The 16251-nt window shown below is 33.4% G+C and overlaps 5 protein-coding genes across 5 annotated transcripts; 1 reads left to right on the top strand and 4 right to left on the bottom strand.

The window, feature by feature from the left end:
* Positions 1-87: 87 nt before the first annotated feature.
* On the bottom strand, positions 88-3752 carry LOC109598325 (coiled-coil domain-containing protein 39). Its single transcript, XM_049965888.1, has 11 exons — positions 3487-3752; positions 2868-3285; positions 2243-2725; positions 1938-2188; positions 1761-1886; positions 1417-1710; positions 1226-1365; positions 939-1174; positions 784-891; positions 542-732; positions 88-490 (listed from the first exon to the last, which is right to left on the bottom strand). Exons 1-11 carry the CDS (start codon positions 3706-3708, stop codon positions 188-190), a joined length of 2772 nt encoding a protein of 923 aa, XP_049821845.1. The 5' UTR covers positions 3709-3752; the 3' UTR covers positions 88-187.
* Positions 3753-3954: 202 nt separating this feature from the next.
* Positions 3955-9118, bottom strand: LOC109598324 (uncharacterized). Its single transcript, XM_020014208.2, has 18 exons — positions 9049-9118; positions 8433-8507; positions 6758-8381; positions 6598-6699; positions 6428-6529; positions 6278-6376; positions 6143-6217; positions 6021-6071; positions 5886-5963; positions 5761-5829; positions 5643-5706; positions 5518-5590; positions 5300-5467; positions 5157-5243; positions 4462-5104; positions 4355-4402; positions 4257-4298; positions 3955-4117 (listed from the first exon to the last, which is right to left on the bottom strand). The coding sequence occupies exons 1-18, from the start codon at positions 9097-9099 to the stop codon at positions 4086-4088; spliced, it is 3483 nt and encodes a 1160-aa protein (XP_019869767.2). The 5' UTR covers positions 9100-9118; the 3' UTR covers positions 3955-4085.
* Positions 9119-9385: 267 nt separating this feature from the next.
* On the bottom strand, positions 9386-11860 carry LOC109598323 (uncharacterized). The gene is made up of 12 exons (XM_049965893.1): positions 11760-11860; positions 11605-11631; positions 11501-11551; positions 11394-11453; positions 11283-11340; positions 10988-11131; positions 10854-10934; positions 10574-10804; positions 10336-10503; positions 10200-10283; positions 9960-10148; positions 9386-9903 (listed from the first exon to the last, which is right to left on the bottom strand). Exons 1-12 carry the CDS (start codon positions 11801-11803, stop codon positions 9505-9507), a joined length of 1536 nt encoding a protein of 511 aa, XP_049821850.1. The 5' UTR covers positions 11804-11860; the 3' UTR covers positions 9386-9504.
* A 1563-nt stretch (positions 11861-13423) lies between these two features.
* LOC109598322 (zinc finger protein 271) lies at positions 13424-15255 on the top strand. The gene is made up of 4 exons (XM_049965894.1): positions 13424-14221; positions 14281-14478; positions 14531-14962; positions 15011-15255. Exons 1-4 carry the CDS (start codon positions 13513-13515, stop codon positions 15190-15192), a joined length of 1521 nt encoding a protein of 506 aa, XP_049821851.1. The 5' UTR covers positions 13424-13512; the 3' UTR covers positions 15193-15255.
* A 65-nt stretch (positions 15256-15320) lies between these two features.
* Positions 15321-16136, bottom strand: LOC109598321 (ras-like GTP-binding protein RhoL). Its single transcript, XM_020014204.2, has 4 exons — positions 16011-16136; positions 15814-15928; positions 15601-15721; positions 15321-15536 (listed from the first exon to the last, which is right to left on the bottom strand). The coding sequence occupies exons 1-4, from the start codon at positions 16118-16120 to the stop codon at positions 15328-15330; spliced, it is 555 nt and encodes a 184-aa protein (XP_019869763.2). The 5' UTR covers positions 16121-16136; the 3' UTR covers positions 15321-15327.
* Between the last annotated feature and the right edge of the window lie 115 nt (positions 16137-16251).

Genomic DNA, 16251 nt, shown 5'->3' with positions numbered 1-16251 from the left:
TAACCACCTATAAGGTAAGTATGTTAAAATAAAGAAATAAATCAGTATTTCCGTATTTTATATTTATTGATGAAGACAAAGAAGGTGTAATAAATAAATATATATTAATTTTAAAGTTTTATTATTACATTGGGTGATAATTTATCTAAGACATCTAAGGAAAACAATAAATATGCATTATTTCCTTTTAAAAGTTCAGTGAAAGTGTGACTTTATTCAGAGATGCTGACTCAGAAGAGTCAGACTTTGGTTTACCATAGGTAGCCAACGTTGAAGTAGTTGATGATGTGGCTGATGATGATGTATAAAGTGTGAACGAACCATTTGAGCTAACTGAAGGCGACTTATCAGGTCTTGGTAACTGCAAACCGTATTCTGAGATGTAATAAACGATTTTTGGCGACAGGACTTGAAATTTGACATTCAGCTTCGCCAATTCGTATAAAACGGTGTTGTTGGCGTCCTTCATTCTTCGTATAACAAAGTCTCGCTGCAAGAAACACGATTAAATCTCAAGTGGAAGTGAAATTACCATACATACGTCGAATCTTTCAGTGTTCACGTTGGAAAGAGACTTTCGTAATTTGTTTAAATGAAGTTCTGCTCTTTCTAATTTTTCTTGTTTGTCTTGCTCTTGTCGCCTTATCGATCTAAATTCTTGTTCAATTTGGATAAGTATTTCTTTTTCTAGTTGTTTCTTCTTAAGTGCGTCATCAAAAATTTCTCTGATTTCTGAAAATATCTTCACAGTTTATAAGGCACATGAAGAATTACGTTTCTAACCTTTAAACTGCTTCTTTTTTCGAGATAGAATTGCCTTGGATTCTTTTAACTTAAATCCAGCATTAATTATGTCGTCTTCTATGGCCTTAAGGGCAAGCATTTCTTCTCCTAAAAACACCACCAATAATACTTCCTTTATTAAATATCCAACTTACCATCAGGTTTCACTGCAGCCAAGCTAACTTTAAAATTATCATTGGAGACGTTCACCAGCTTCAAAGTGTTTTCCATGGCGACAATTTCTTTCTCCGCAGTTTGAATTTTGGTATCCAAATCGTCACCTTCTTGCCGCAAAAAGAACTTCTCCTGTGCTACCTTAACCTTGATGTGGGCTACGGAAACTGGATTACCCTCCTCATCCTTTCCTAAGCTCATCAGGAAGACATGATATCTGGAAACTCAGTGAATAAGCTTCGGTTACCTCTCCAATGTTTTCAGATACCTTTTCTGTAGAATATCTAATTTGTTGTTTCGTTGGGCAATTTCGGCCTTTAACTGACGTTTTTCTTCATCAATACTTCTTAGTTTGGCGGAGAGTATTGTTTTGGTGGCGTTAATTTCCACTTGTCTTTCTTTTACAGCCTAAACAAGATGAAGAATACTAATTGGTACTTAAATGTGATTCAATTTTACCTGGTCTAAAGCCAATCTAATTCTTTGCAATGTCAGGATGCTGTTATCTTCTTTTTTGACGTTTTTCTCAATGTTTGCCACTTGCAATCTTATAATGTTTTCTTCGACGTGCTTTTCTTGGACACTTTGTTGTACAGTGGATAATTGCTTTTGGCCAATGTCGCAAAAAATCATTTGGTATTCCAACTTCTCCTTTAGCTTTTCAAGTTCCTTTTTATCTAAAGCCATCGCAGTGGATAAACGTCGCATTTCGTCGTGGATTTTAGTTATTTGGTCTTGAAGGAAATTGCTCGTCTAAAAATCAATGATTGTAATTAAAATGTTTCTACTTAAAGAATGATTACCTCGTTAAGTTGTGTCAATTCGGCATCTAGTTCTATAATACGACCTTCTTTTTCCTCATAGTCGTCGTCATAATGTGTTTCCTCCGTTTCGTACAACTCTTTCTCCAACAGTCCTATTCGGAAGTCCTAAAAAGTGTTTGATGAAGATAAACGTTTCCTTCATTTATTTACACCTACAAAGTCGTACGCCGTTTCAATATTTTTATCCAAATGCTTTTGTAATAATAATATTCTTTTCTTGTTTTGGCTGATCATGTTCTTCAAGCTCTTTATTTCATTTCGGACACTTATGATTGAGTCTTCTTCGACCTTCAATTTCATTTGGTTGCGATACAATTGATCTTGTAGCTTCTCACATTCTTGAAATATTAACTCCTCCTGTTCTTGCTCAATTAGGTATAATTTATCCAGATTGGCAACTCTTTCAGCTGTTAAAAATAGAGTTTAAACTTCGGTTTTATCAATTGTGTTTGTTAACATACCTGAGCCACTTTGATTTTGTAGCATTTCTTCAGCTTTCTGCGTAAGAATTCTTAAATCGTTACTTAGTTTAATGATTTTCATGTCCTTGTCGGCGATAAATTGGTCCAGCTGCTTGTTTTTTACACGTTCATTTTCTAGTTGTTTTGAAGTTACCGCCACTGAAGTTTTTAAAGCATGAACCTCGGGACCCATTCTTTGTATCTCTAACTGGGAATTGAGATAGTCCTTTTTGAGTTTAGAGAATTGAGCGCTTAGATCTTGCAGCTCTAGCATTAGGGCTCTATTGTTGCTTTTTTCGTGCTCTAGAAACTTCTGTTGTTCCAGGAGGGCTTCGTTTTGTTTGTCTATCACCTCCTGAATGGTGATTAGCTTCTCCTGGGACTTCGCTATGTCCGCGTCTCTTTGCTGGAGTATTTTTATCGTGTCCTTCCACTGGTTTATAAACGAATTTCGTTCTATTACTTGCTGTTTTATCATTTTTCCTAGCCAAAGAAACGCAAACTTGACGTGTTTGAATCTTTATTTATATTATGGTCAACATCATAACTGATATGAAGATTGCAATGGGTATGAGGCAAAGCATGCTCAACAAAAAAATATCAAAAGGAAATTTTCTATAGTTACCAGTTCGTTCCATGACGAGTTCGTAGTTCTGTATGTCGCACACCATTTTGGCGATGGCCTCGCTCCTCGCCATGTGCTCCACCTGGAGTATCTGCCTTCGGCTCTCCAATTCGTTGTACTTTCTTTCGTCCTCTTCGGAGAACTTTTTTATTAGCTCGTTGTCCTCGTCGCGTTTCTTCAGGGCGTCGTCCCAGGCGTTCAGGGCGGCCTCGTCCCAATCGGTTTCCGCCTTCAGCTTCTCCATTTTCATCAGGTTTCTTTCGATCTGCGACTTCTGTACTTCCACCTTCTTTTCGGCCTCTTCGATTTTTTTGAGGGTGTTTTTGATGTCATTCTCGCAGTTCTTCTTCTCCTGTCTGGTGTCCACGTAGCGGTTGTTCTCGCTGTCCAGCTGTTGCTTGTGAGTGGTTATCAGCTTCTAAAAATGTATCAATTTTAAAATTTACAAGTGGGCCAGTAATTGTATAACAAAATTTTGCTGTAAGAGCCAGAAATTCTGTGATTTATTAACTTGGCATCCACAGAGTTTCCATTAAATAAATTTAGCATTGAAATTTATATTTTTAAACGAAAGGTCAAGAATGGTGCCTTCCCAAAGTAGAAACAAGGGTGTTTGCACCTGTGTTTGATCGATTTCCTGGTTGATGAACTTGTAGTGGTTCTTCAAAGCCTCGACCCGGCCTTCTAATGCGGTATGCTTGCTGACGACGTTCAGCTTCTGCAACGTCAGCCTGGCCACTTCCTCTTCGAGAAGACGGTTCTCCTCATTGGAGACGGGAACACGGAAGCCGCTATCCCATCCCAATTCCTTGAGAATTTCTTCCAACGTTTTTGGAGCCATAATTGAGGCAGTTTAGTTAATATTAGTTGTGTTTCATCTGGAGAGTCGACGTGCTGTGTCACTCACTGTCAGTGCACTGGACTTATTTATTTGGTGCGTTGCCTTGGAAACCAAAGGGTTTCGTTGCCATGGGATATGTTATTATAAAATAGTATCCCAGTTAAGTTTGGGATGCCTAATATTAAATAAATTTATAAATTTTGAAAGGTTTTATTACTGTATTCATTTGAAGAAAAAAAACAAATATTATTCAAACATAAATATGTATTTTTTATTAGAAACTATAACTGGTATATGTAAACATTTATACAATAAAAAATTAGAATATAATAATGATAATAAATAAATATAAATTAACACTCAATTACAGTAAGTCACTATTTGACATCAACATAGAAAGTTGAACATCCTAAAAAAAAGTGTAAAATAATATAATTAATTTGTTTCCTAATTTTGTCAAACAATTTCTACAAATACAGGTAGTATAACTAATAAATAATTATAAATTTGAGCATAATTTTATGCAACAATAATCTTCTGCAACTCACCTACTTCATTCGGTTTCAAAACACATGTCAAGTTATTAACATCTAAAATTGTTCATTTATTAATTGGACTATTATCAAAAATCAAATTTAAAACTTACCTGGATTTTGGGAAAATACTTCAGACTTAGGTTGTTTGCTTTTTAACTCTGGAAAAAAACATTGAATAATTAGAATTGAATTAAAGAATATTATCAAGAAAATTTACCTTTAATTTTCTTCAACTGGTCCCATAATAGTTTCTCAAGTTGTTTATACCATTTATTAAGAACTGCTGATTCTTTAGTTTCCATATCCAATACTTTCTCTTTATCAGTTTTAATGTCTACATAATTACCAATTTTAAGATGATTACTTGATATATCTGAGCAAATTTGTAAATCTGTAATCAATATCGACTTGACATATTCATAAGTCTCAGGAAGTTTGCTAACTTCTCGAGTGAATATAACTATACTCTCAAACAGAAAGACTGTCAATATAGACTTGGACTTCTTCTTATTCGTCACTTCAAATTCGTCTTTCAATAAACACATTCCAAAGTCCTTGGAAATATTAACTGGTATCTTCACAATTGAGGCCTTGGCTACTTCGGTGTTTCCTATAGACATAAAATTTCTGATAATATCGATGGTGCTGATAACTCCTTCATGTCCATATTTTTTAGCCTCCTCTTCTTTGGTCAGGAATTGGTTTTGGTTTAGTTCTAGCTCTGACAACTCTTTTTTCCTAATTTTTATTATTTCTTTGTTAATGTCACTGAAAAGACAATGGTACTTCGCCAGTCTTTGCACTGGTGTGAGTAAAAATGATTGTAAATTAAGCTTATCCTTCAATTCTTCTTGTTTTTGCTACAAAAGTATCAAATTATTTATGACACAAGGTTAACAAACATAGACATACCTTGGCAAGGTCTTTGACTTCTGCCAGGAACTTTTCTGTGTTCCTCTGTAGTTTAAAATACTTCGGATATAAATTAAATAAATCATACTACAATAAAATTGATTCGTTTAGGCTTGCTGGAATATCATTTAACTTTGACTTACATTTAAATGAAAAAGATTAACGATTTTATCAATATCGCCTTGCACTTTAACTAATTCCTTATAAAATAACCTCTGGTACTTGTAGATCCTGGTTATGAATTTAAACATAGAATTATATTCTGTTATTTGTTCTAAAGGACAATGTGTTTTAAAATATGGTATATAGTCCTACAACATAAATAATATATTTTTTGATACACATTATAAAGGACACATACTTTGGCCACCTTTCTAAGTCCATCAATGTAAGTCTTCTCAGTATAAATCAACTCTTTAACACGTTCAACTAGTCTAAAAATTATACAATGGAATAATTTAAAAAAATATATAGACCTCTACATACATGGGGGAATAATTTAATGTCCTTGGTGTGCCTATTTGTTCAGTTGGAGCCTTACTTGGTTCATCTGCAAAGATATATAATTGATCACAATCTTCTAACTATATTGTTGGTCATTTACCTGTTTCTTCGTTAGAAAGATCTGAACTGTAAGTGGACATCCTCTGACTTTCACCGTCACTTTGGAGATCTGAATATTTAATAAATACTGATTATCCACGATATAAAATTATTTAAAGTACTTACCACTGGAATAACTCACGGGAATTGAATAGGAATCATTTTCTTCATCGCTATCTCTATTAAAGATGCCTAAGTGTAATCCTGAAAGTAAACATAACATTGTACAAAGATTGAATGGTTACTAATATAAAAACTTACTCTCAGGTACCCTAATATTTTTGTTTTGAAGGTTTTCTGGTCCATGTTTTTCTGAAATTAAAAACAACAATAAAATTATTAAGGTCTTAAATCTCCACTTAGTTTCACATTAATTAAATTACCTTCATATATGCTTCCATTTTCAAGTTTTGAGTTATCATCACTTCCATGTTTTTTTCTTAAATTTATGTAAACAACTATAATAAAAATTAAGGTTACATAGGATTATTATTTAATAATTTATTAAATTTACTTACTGTTTGAATGATTATCTTTTACTGTATCAACTAAATGTTCTTGTTTTTGAGTTGAGTTATCACTTTCTTCTTTGAAGTCTCGTAAAGTTATGTAAGAAGCTGTAATAAACATATTGTTACGTTGAATTATAATTTATAAAATTTACTTACGATTTGAATATCCATATTTTAATGCATCAAATGAATGATCTTGTTTTTGAGTTGAGTCACCACCACTTTCTGCTTTGAGTCCTCTTAAATTTATGTAAATGGCTGTAACAAAAATTTTGTTACGATATGTTTAATAATTATAAGATTTATTAAATATTAATTTTACTTACGATCTGAATATCCATCTTTGGAGTTATTGGAATCTGCTGCATTGTTTACTATGTCAACTGAATGTTCCTGTTCTTTGATTCCTCTTAAATTTACATAAATAGCTGTAATAAAGATTTTCTTACGTTAGATTATATTTGTTTAAATACTAATTTTACTTACGTTTTGAATCAGAGTCTTCAGAATTATTAGATATTAGAGCACCCCTTATTGTATTAACTAAATGATCATCATTGAAATCAGCTAAATCATCAGCACTTTGCACTTCAATTCTTTCTATGACATCACCCGTTTGGTAAATATTTTTAATAACGAACTGAGTTAGCCTTATTTCCTTTCCGGGTAAATTAATAGCTTCAAAATAGGAGTTGTCATTGTCAGAATCTTGAAATACTTCTTCATTTATGGCTAATTGATCCTCACTTAAAGAGTTGTCATTATCAGAATCTTGAAATACTTCTTCACTTATGGCTAATTGATTCTCACTTAAAGAGTCATCATGTTCACTTCCGGTCAAGTGATCTTTAGTTATAGTTAAATCATCAAGTTCACTGTTTAAATCATCATTCATCATTTTCTTAAATATATTATTTACTTTATTTGTGTATTGATCATCAGTAAAAATCCCCGAGTCCATTGTTATCTGATGTTCACCAACTGAACAACGGGGCTTTTCATCTTGGGGAATATTATTTCCTAATTCGTTTGAAGGCTCATCATTGTTCGCCTTTCTGTACTCCTCCAGTTGTTTCTTTTGTCTAAATAAATATTGCTGAACAGAACTTTCTAAGTCTTGATTTGTACTGTTTATTTGGTTATTGGCTGGTTCTTCACTATTAGTTTCACATTCTTCTATTGTCTCTTCTGATTTTTTATTAATAGTTGCATCAATTTCGTCATTGTTCATTTCGAAATATCCAGTTTTATCTTCCAATAATTGTCTCTGATACACTGTGACGTCATGTGAGAAGCCATTATTAGTCTTTGGTGCTAAATCAACTGACAGTTGCGTTTTAAACTCTCTCAATTCATTCCTAACGGATTTACCCGGGGCACTTTTTGGTCTTTGTTTAATTTTTGATAAGCCATCCCTTTGAATAAAAATATTTTCCCGAATTGAGATCAGCCTTTGTGGTTCGATTTCCTTTATTTCACAGCTTGTGTCGTTTTCCTCAATTGGGATTGGCCATGGTGGTTCATCAATGGTTCTGATAACTGGTTCGTCACAGCTTCCATCATTACTTTCAACCTTGGGTTCATCTTGAACCGTTAATTGTGGATTATCAACTTCTTGTAGGTCATCGAAGTTTCCATCCATGATTTTCTCAAACATTTCGCTCTCCCTTGTACTCTCAATGGAACTTCTCAAGTTGCTCACATCGTAGATTTCACACTTAACGGTTTCCCTGTATATTTCGATTGCTTTGGGTTTTCGCCTCCTTTCTACTTTGGGTTCATCTAACTGACTTACTTCTTTAGGTTTCTCTTCTGCTTTGCTATCTCCCAGATTACTAGTTTCTTCTTTGTTACTTTCGTATTCATCAGTAGTATTTGTTGGTAAGGTTTTGGAAGCATTCTCACTGGCTTTAGAATTATGTGCTTTGTTGTTGAGGCCATCGTTTTTGGAGCTTGTTTGATCTTCAAAAAATGAGACTTGTTTTTTAATAAAAGATGTCTTGGAGGGAAACTTTGTTGAAGTTAATGTGGGTGTTGTTTCTGTGTGCTTTATAGAAGATTGTCTTGGTTGAGTATAACCTTTTAACCAACTGTTCCAGTTGCTGTTGGACTGCAACAAGATGATTTTAATAAATTAAACCAAAATAAATAAGACACTTACCGATTGCCTAGTTTTGCTCATTCTTTCTCTAATTTGAGGATTACATATGTCATAGTAAGTTGTGTTATCTGGATTCTAAAATAAAATGAAATTAGATAAGATACCCAAATACTTTAATTAATTTAAGTTGAAGTCAGTAATTATACATCATTATTTTTAAAATAAAAGCAAAACTTGTTTTGTGTTGTTTTTGTTTAGAAGACTATTTTAAATTGAAATATGTGGAACATAAATACCTTCTTTTGTAAAGTTAAAGTCCAATAAATTAGTAACAAATTTAAATGATTATTGCTAAAGTATTTTATTATTCCAACATTATTTAGTTTTTTTTCCTTGTTTCCTGTGTAAAAAATACTTACTCAGTTAAATTTAACACTGGAGAAATAATGTACACTCAAGTAAATATTTTATTGACTAGATAGAAGTAGATATGACATATAATCAGTTTATCAGCATCATGAATACACAATGAATATCTCAAAATTATAATGTACCGAAGTTAGACGCATATATGAATTGTTTATTGTTAAAGATAAATAATATTTTAAAACATTTTATTCATATTATATCATTATTTTTCTTTATGATAGTAAATAAATACTGTAAAGGATTTTACCTCCAAAGCCAGATATTCAAAAAAATTTACTATTGTCTTTACACTTCCCATTTTAAATAATTACTTCATGTAAATTACTAAATTATCCTGCATTATCAACTTTTCATTGTGTGATTAGAGAGTTTATAGATAACTGAAAATAATAAATATAAGCCACCCTTATAGAGGGTTTTCTATTACACATAAAAAACAATATTGCTTACGTTTTTTGGCAATGATTTATAAAGATTCACATAGTTTGTAACTACAGGAACAATTTTCTACATTAAATATAAATACATATATTTATTTTATCTCAGTTTTTGCAGTCTAATCTTATCTGAAATGACAACAAATGGAGCTGGCAAACAATATATTACAAAATGTATTGTATCTATGGTTATAAGAACAAACTCACTGATGAAAAATATAATATATTTATAAATACACAAAATAAACATTAACTAAAAAACGGAATCACTTATTTGGCGCCAAACCACTGTTCAATATCTCATACAATGAGTACTGCTTGGTGGCAGCTTCTTTTAACTCCTGGATTTTCTCCAGTATTAATCCCTGCAGAGTGTCCCTCCACTGTTGGATGCTTCCATGATCCACTTCGGTGTGGGCAATGAGTATTTCTTTTTGCATATTTGTGACATAAAACACCAACTGAAACTCGTCCTCAGTTTGAAATTGAAGCTTGTCGATTGGAAGGCTGGCGAAACAGTTGTAGGTCGATAGTGAGCCCACTATGGCTTCTCTGGTGAACACCACGTGCTTCTTAAATAAGAATATCACTGCGTTAAAGGTGCCCCTTTCAGTTTTGGCTAAGAACTTGTCCCTCAGCAGAATTTCTCCCAAGGTATCTACGTTCTGAACTCAGTAAATTATTGTTATTTGTGGATTTGCATTGGAATTACCATACGTACCACTCCTACAATGTTCCCCGTTGATAAAATGTAGTCTTGCTTTTCCAGAGATTTGTGGAAATAATCCAAAGCTCGTTCACAGCTCTCAGAGTCCGCCTTGTACTCTTGACACAAAGACACCAGGGTTGTAAAGTGCTTTTTTAAAGCCAGCAAGTGTCTGGTTATTAGAAAGAACACTCCATCATCTAACTACAGTCTCCAATAAAGCAAATTTATTAAAAAAATTAAGTAGGTTATTACCTTGAAATCTTGGCAAAAGGCCAGTCTGGAAATTCTGCACCTGTTCAACTTGGCGTTTTCCTCATACAGGACTCGCAGCTCTTCCTGCAATCACTGCAATTAGATTTGTTATTCTTTAAAAACAAAAACCACTTACATTATTAAAAAATAGTCGGGCCAATTCATTGTAATCATAATCTTTGGTGCATTGTTTGATTTGATCTTCTAATAATAGTTCTGCTTTGAAAATTTCTGGCAGTTTGGCTATTATATGCTTTTTGTGCTTCTCAAACTTTATTTCTGAGTCTAGAATTGGTAAAACTTTCTAATTACAAAATATAGTATCAATTCATTTTTATGTACATGACTTATTGTGATATAAAATGTGTACTTACAGATATAAAGTCACTACATTTCCCTACTTGTACTTTTTGTTCTTCAACTATGTGCTTTATTGTATCCCTAATTTTAAATTCAATCTTTATATTTGTTAATTGATAAACAATATTCATGATATTGGACACATCATTTCCTCTTTCTGGGACTGTATCTTTGAGTCGTCCCAGGAAAATTAATATATTTGTCAAATGGTTACTTATAATATCAAAATTTGCTTTGGGCAAAGTCTAAAAATCAGCCTTAAATATAATTATAAAGTTCTATTATAAAGTCTACCTTTTGTAACTCCTCCTGCATATAATTTTTTATGTGGTACACATGTGAACAAAGTCTTTTGTAGTAACTAAAGTAATTTTTCTAAAAATATTTAATTATAAATAAGTTAAAAATTGTTGTAAGTAGTGACTTACGTTTCTTAGAAAACAGTCTATAACATCTTCAGCAGTTTTCGACTTCTGAAGGTCTGGATTGAAAGTATTTTCTAAATATTCCACTAATTGGGTCACAGTCTCAAATAAGTCAAGTTTGTCAGTTTCACTGGTGCTCAGCATTTCCTGAAAAAGATGACGAAATTGTGGCTTGAATAAAACATGAATAACAGGAACTATTAATGGCAATTAATGAGAAATGATATGGATGTTTATATGGTGTGACTAAATATAAATTACTACATTAATTTCATTTACAAACTGAGACCATTCACACCTTTAAATAGTTTAATTCACTTAAGATTTTCCTTTCATCCTTTATATACTCTTCAATTCTGAAAATATACATTTTGAGTACAAAATTATTATTATTTTTGTTCTAACATACGTCATATTTTTATCGTCATCTTTAGATAAATCATAATTATGTTCACTAAAATCATAAAATCTATTACTTTCGTTAAATAATCTGTATTTTTAATAATTGTCTCTTACCTACTAGAACTCTCTTCTTTCGTTTCATTATCCAGTTTATTTGTGCTCTTCCTAAAATATATTTTTTTGTTATTGTGAATCAAAATTTGAACTTACTTAATTACCAATTTTGTATTTCATAAGTCAACGACCTGTAAAATATTAAATAATATTAAATAAGACAAACCAATTTACTTTTATTGTTAATCAGAAATTTTGTTTACTAATCAGTCACTTTGATTATTAGATTAAGAATATGAATATTAATATTAAAACATACCTGATACTTAACGATTTTATCATTTTTTTCATGGTTATCGACATCTAAATGAAACATGTTGATTGATAATAATAAAGAGCAGCCATCACCTAGTGTGGGATTCAGTTAAAATGAGTAACACTTTCGTAACATGAATAAATATTAAGATAGCTTATCTTTTAACTATAAAAAGATAAGCGTTGAACTCAAATCACAATCTGGAAATGCATTTTACAATTATGAATGCCTTAATAGTACCTTGGTACACAACATTCTTCAATTCTTTCTTGATTTTCCAGACCTAGAGAAGTTTCTTGGGCAGACAACTGTTTGAAATCAGATTATTGTAATGATCTTCAGCTTTACTGAAGTATTTTATTGCTTTATTCCTGATAAAGTATTAAAAGAACAGCAGAACGTTCTTCTAACTTTAGGAAAGTGAAACTTAGATGTTTGTTGACTCTCAGCTTATCAAAGAAACTGGAAAAGTTGTTCCTACATAATTTCCTGATAACGTTCTTTGTCTTAGCTCTTATACTCTATTTGTTGAAGCTAAATAAGTTTGGAGTCATGTACTACCAAGGAAGATACTTTTAGCTTGATTGGATTACTCTGCTTCATTAAGAATACTCAACCAAAGCTTCTGGAAGATTATTGAGTCAATTTTTACCTTGCACCATAATGTGTTGGGTGCAATACTTCTAAATGATGACGTAAACATTCAAGGAGAACATAAATAGGAGAAGGATAGACATAAAGGTATAAAAAAGTATACTAAGAATACAGTGTAAAGCAGTAAAGTGTGTAAAAATGTGTAGTACAACATTCTTCAATTCTTTCTTGATTCTCCAGACCTAGAGAAGGTTCTTGGGGGGACGGTGCTTCTCTTTCTCAGACTACTATTTGAAATCATATCATAGTAATGATCTTCAGTATTTATTTATTTCTAATAAAGTATTAAAAACCCTTGAGATAGAGCTACCAACAAAGCAAAACGTTCTTCCAATTTTTTGCCAGCTGATTTTTGGATGTTTGTTGATTCTAAACTTATCAAAGAGACTGGAAAAGTTGTTCCTACTGCTAACGTTGTTTGTATTAGCTCTTACATATTGTATTTGTTGAAGCTAAATAAGTTTGGACACAGGTACTACTAAGAAAGACACTTTTAGCTTAATTGGATTATTCTGCTTCATTAAGAATACTCAATCACAGCTTCTAGAAGATTATTGAGTTATTTTTTATCTTCCAGCTGATGTACCATAACCATTAAGGAAAGGTTACAGTTTATTACAAACAGTATGAGCATATTTCCAACAAAAATGTTATATAGAATGGAGTACAAAACTACTTCTTGAGGGTCTTTCTTGAGTAAACTATAAATGAGCCTCTTACTAATAGTTTTCCATGTTTCTTCCTTAAAAATGCTTATAAATATAAATATATAGTATGTTTCAAACAAAGTCCTCATAAAAACATTGAATACAATATTTTACCTAAAATTTTTTATAATTTCTTTAATACGTTTGCTCTAACTCGATTAAAATCCTACGGTGAGACCGATTTCCCCCCGTATCTGTCTAAATATACGTGTGTCCGACTTCCAATTCTAATATTAGTCCGAGCGACTGAGATTCAAACATGTAAACCACCAATTTAAAAATAGAACCGTAAATTTTTGTAAATATTTAGCGGTCCCACGGCGGCAGACAATTTGGCACGCCACATTTACATCATCCCGCTCCTATTCCAGTTTCTCGATTAATGTCCCGCAAACATGGAGATAAAATTGCTGTCGTGTCCCCTGTGTCTGAAACCGCATTTCGAGGGTGTCGACTCACTTAGATCGACGCTAGTTAGTGTCGCAACTTCGCATTTGTCGTGTCCGGTGTGCAGTGAAGTGTTGCTGGGCTTGGACAAGCTCACCATCCATCTGTTCAGCCACATAAGCCACGTGAAGGTGAGCGCGGTCGAAGAGGAGGTGCAGGAGGACAGTGTGCGGAAGGAAATCGACCAGAGCATCGACAGCATATCCGGTACGACGCAGATAGTTGAAAATGAACGTGCCGAGTCGGGGAAAGGCAAAAGCCAGGAGAAGAACTTGCGGTGCGACATTTGTGGGTTCTGTTTCACGGACCAGAACATCCTGGAGATGCATCAGAACCTCCTCCATCAAACCACACCGGACAAAAAGACGGGTTTGTACAGTTACCACTGCCACCTGTGCAGTAAGAAGTTCAAGATGAGGGGCAGCCTGATGGTGCACCTCAGGGTGGCTCACTATGGGTACTCACACGACTCCAACGGGGGCCAAAACGGTGGAAGGAAGAAGTCTAACAAGGCCAGTGATGTGAGTGTGGACGAGACTGTTGCTAAAGCGTCGCCAAAGCAAAAGCAGCAGGATAATAAACAGTGGGAGTGTGACGTTTGTTCTAAGATGTTCACCACCAAGTACTTTTTGAAGAAACACAAAAGATTACACACAGGTAAAACTTATTATTATTAAAATATCAATGTTAATGTCACTTCTGTTATTTTGACTTAGGTGAAATGCCATACTCCTGCTCCCAGTGTAGCAAATCCTTCACATTTCAGCAGTCCTACCACAAACACATGCTGTACCACTCCTCAGAGAAACCTTACGTTTGCAGCGAATGCGGACGCGCCTTCAAGGAACTGTCCACACTCCAAAACCACCAGAGAATACACTCTGGGGAGAGACCTTTTGGCTGCGAAACCTGCGGTAACACTACCACGTAATTTTATATAACTTTATTTGTAACTTGGTGATGTAGGTAAAAGATTTCGGCAGAGGGTTAGCTATTTAGTGCACAGAAGGATCCACACGGGCGTGATGCCCTACAAATGTACGGCCTGCGACAAAAGCTTCCGCTACAAAGTCAGTCAGAGGTCACATAAATGTCCGATGAATCCTCCGGGGTCGGTGGTACGGATTGCCGATGTTTCGGACTCGGCTCCTTCACCAACCAGTGTTCCATCACCTGTTCCGGTGACAACTGAGACGGAAAGCCAGAACATGAAGTGCATAATGTCGGTGGATTATGCCACAGGGAACATTAATTTTATACCGGAGAATCAGGGCAACATTAATATTTTGTACATAGACAATGGGGAGAAGAAACAGCCTGATAATGGACAGATACAGATAACGTATAACAAAATGGACTTTGCCCCTAATTCTTTACAGTATACAAATAACAATAATGGTAAATTGGTGCCCAATATAATTCTGGTACTAATTAATCTTATTTTAGATGATGGTGGTGGTGGAGGTGCAGTTCAAGATCAAAGAGACTTATTTTCCATGGTATTATCACCCTTACTGCCTGATGTCGAGTCATTATGTTTGACCAACAACAGCCCCGACAATAGTGACAACTCACAAATGTTAAACACCATGGATAAATTGATTTATAAAGAAAATAATAATTTATGACCATAAACGATATTTTTGTACATTTTGTGTTTTAGCAATTTATTAAAAACACATAACAAAGAAAATAAACTTGTTTTTTTTATTAAAGCAATACAATCTACATGATAAATATTAAATTAAATCTTGGAGGTACTTTTAGAGGATTGAGCATTCACGTTTCTTGCCAAGCCCTTTGACAGACAGTGATTTTCGTACTGCTTCTTGAAAGATTTCATTTATACCTACGGAATCTTTGGCGGAACATTCCATATATTTTGCTGCCTTGATGGTTTTCTTCAGGTTATTGCCATCTTCCTGAGTGTAGCAGGTCTTTGTTGGGTCATTTCTCAAATCTATTTTAGTACCTAAAAGAATCATTGGTGATATTTTTTAATTGTTGTTGATGCTTCCTCAACAATTTTTTCTTACCAACTAAAATTAGGGGACAATTTGGTAGATGGTGCCTCAGTTCTGCTGCCCATTTATTACGAATATTATTATATGATGGTAAAGATTTATCAACTGAATAACAAACCAATAAACAACTTGTCTGTAAATAGTAATTTAATTTCGTTTAATGTTCTTTTCTACAATGGCTAAGACCGATAATAAATAATACCAGAAGATATTGTGATAACTCACTTTGGGATAAGATAATGCTCGAAGTCTCTCATATGCTTCCTGTCCTGCAGTGTCCCACAATGTAGCTTCATATGTTTTATCACCAACAGTTATATTGTGAATAGTATTTTCAAATCTAGAAGTGATTCATCAATTTCGACAACTTTATTAAGTGTAGCCAATGAATATTTGCACTAAAACAATTTTTTAATACTTACATTGTTGGAATATATTCTTCAGGAAAGATTCCAGTTGTATACACAACTAACATGCACGTTTTTCCAACGGTACCATCACCTACAACTGTAATTTTCAACTTGTTTGCCATTTGAACAAATAATATATAATTCTGTCAATAGAAATAATTAAAAAAATAATTATTGTTACTTTATTGGTATGTAAGATATGATAAGATAGTTATAGTTTAAGTAGATTACTAACAAAGTAGTTACTATCTAT

The sequence above is a fragment of the Aethina tumida genome, chromosome 4, assembly GCF_024364675.1.
Source record: "Aethina tumida isolate Nest 87 chromosome 4, icAetTumi1.1, whole genome shotgun sequence".
In the NCBI taxonomy this organism is placed as follows: domain Eukaryota; kingdom Metazoa; phylum Arthropoda; class Insecta; order Coleoptera; family Nitidulidae; genus Aethina; species Aethina tumida.
This window is presented reverse-complemented; position numbering and strand designations above follow the sequence as displayed.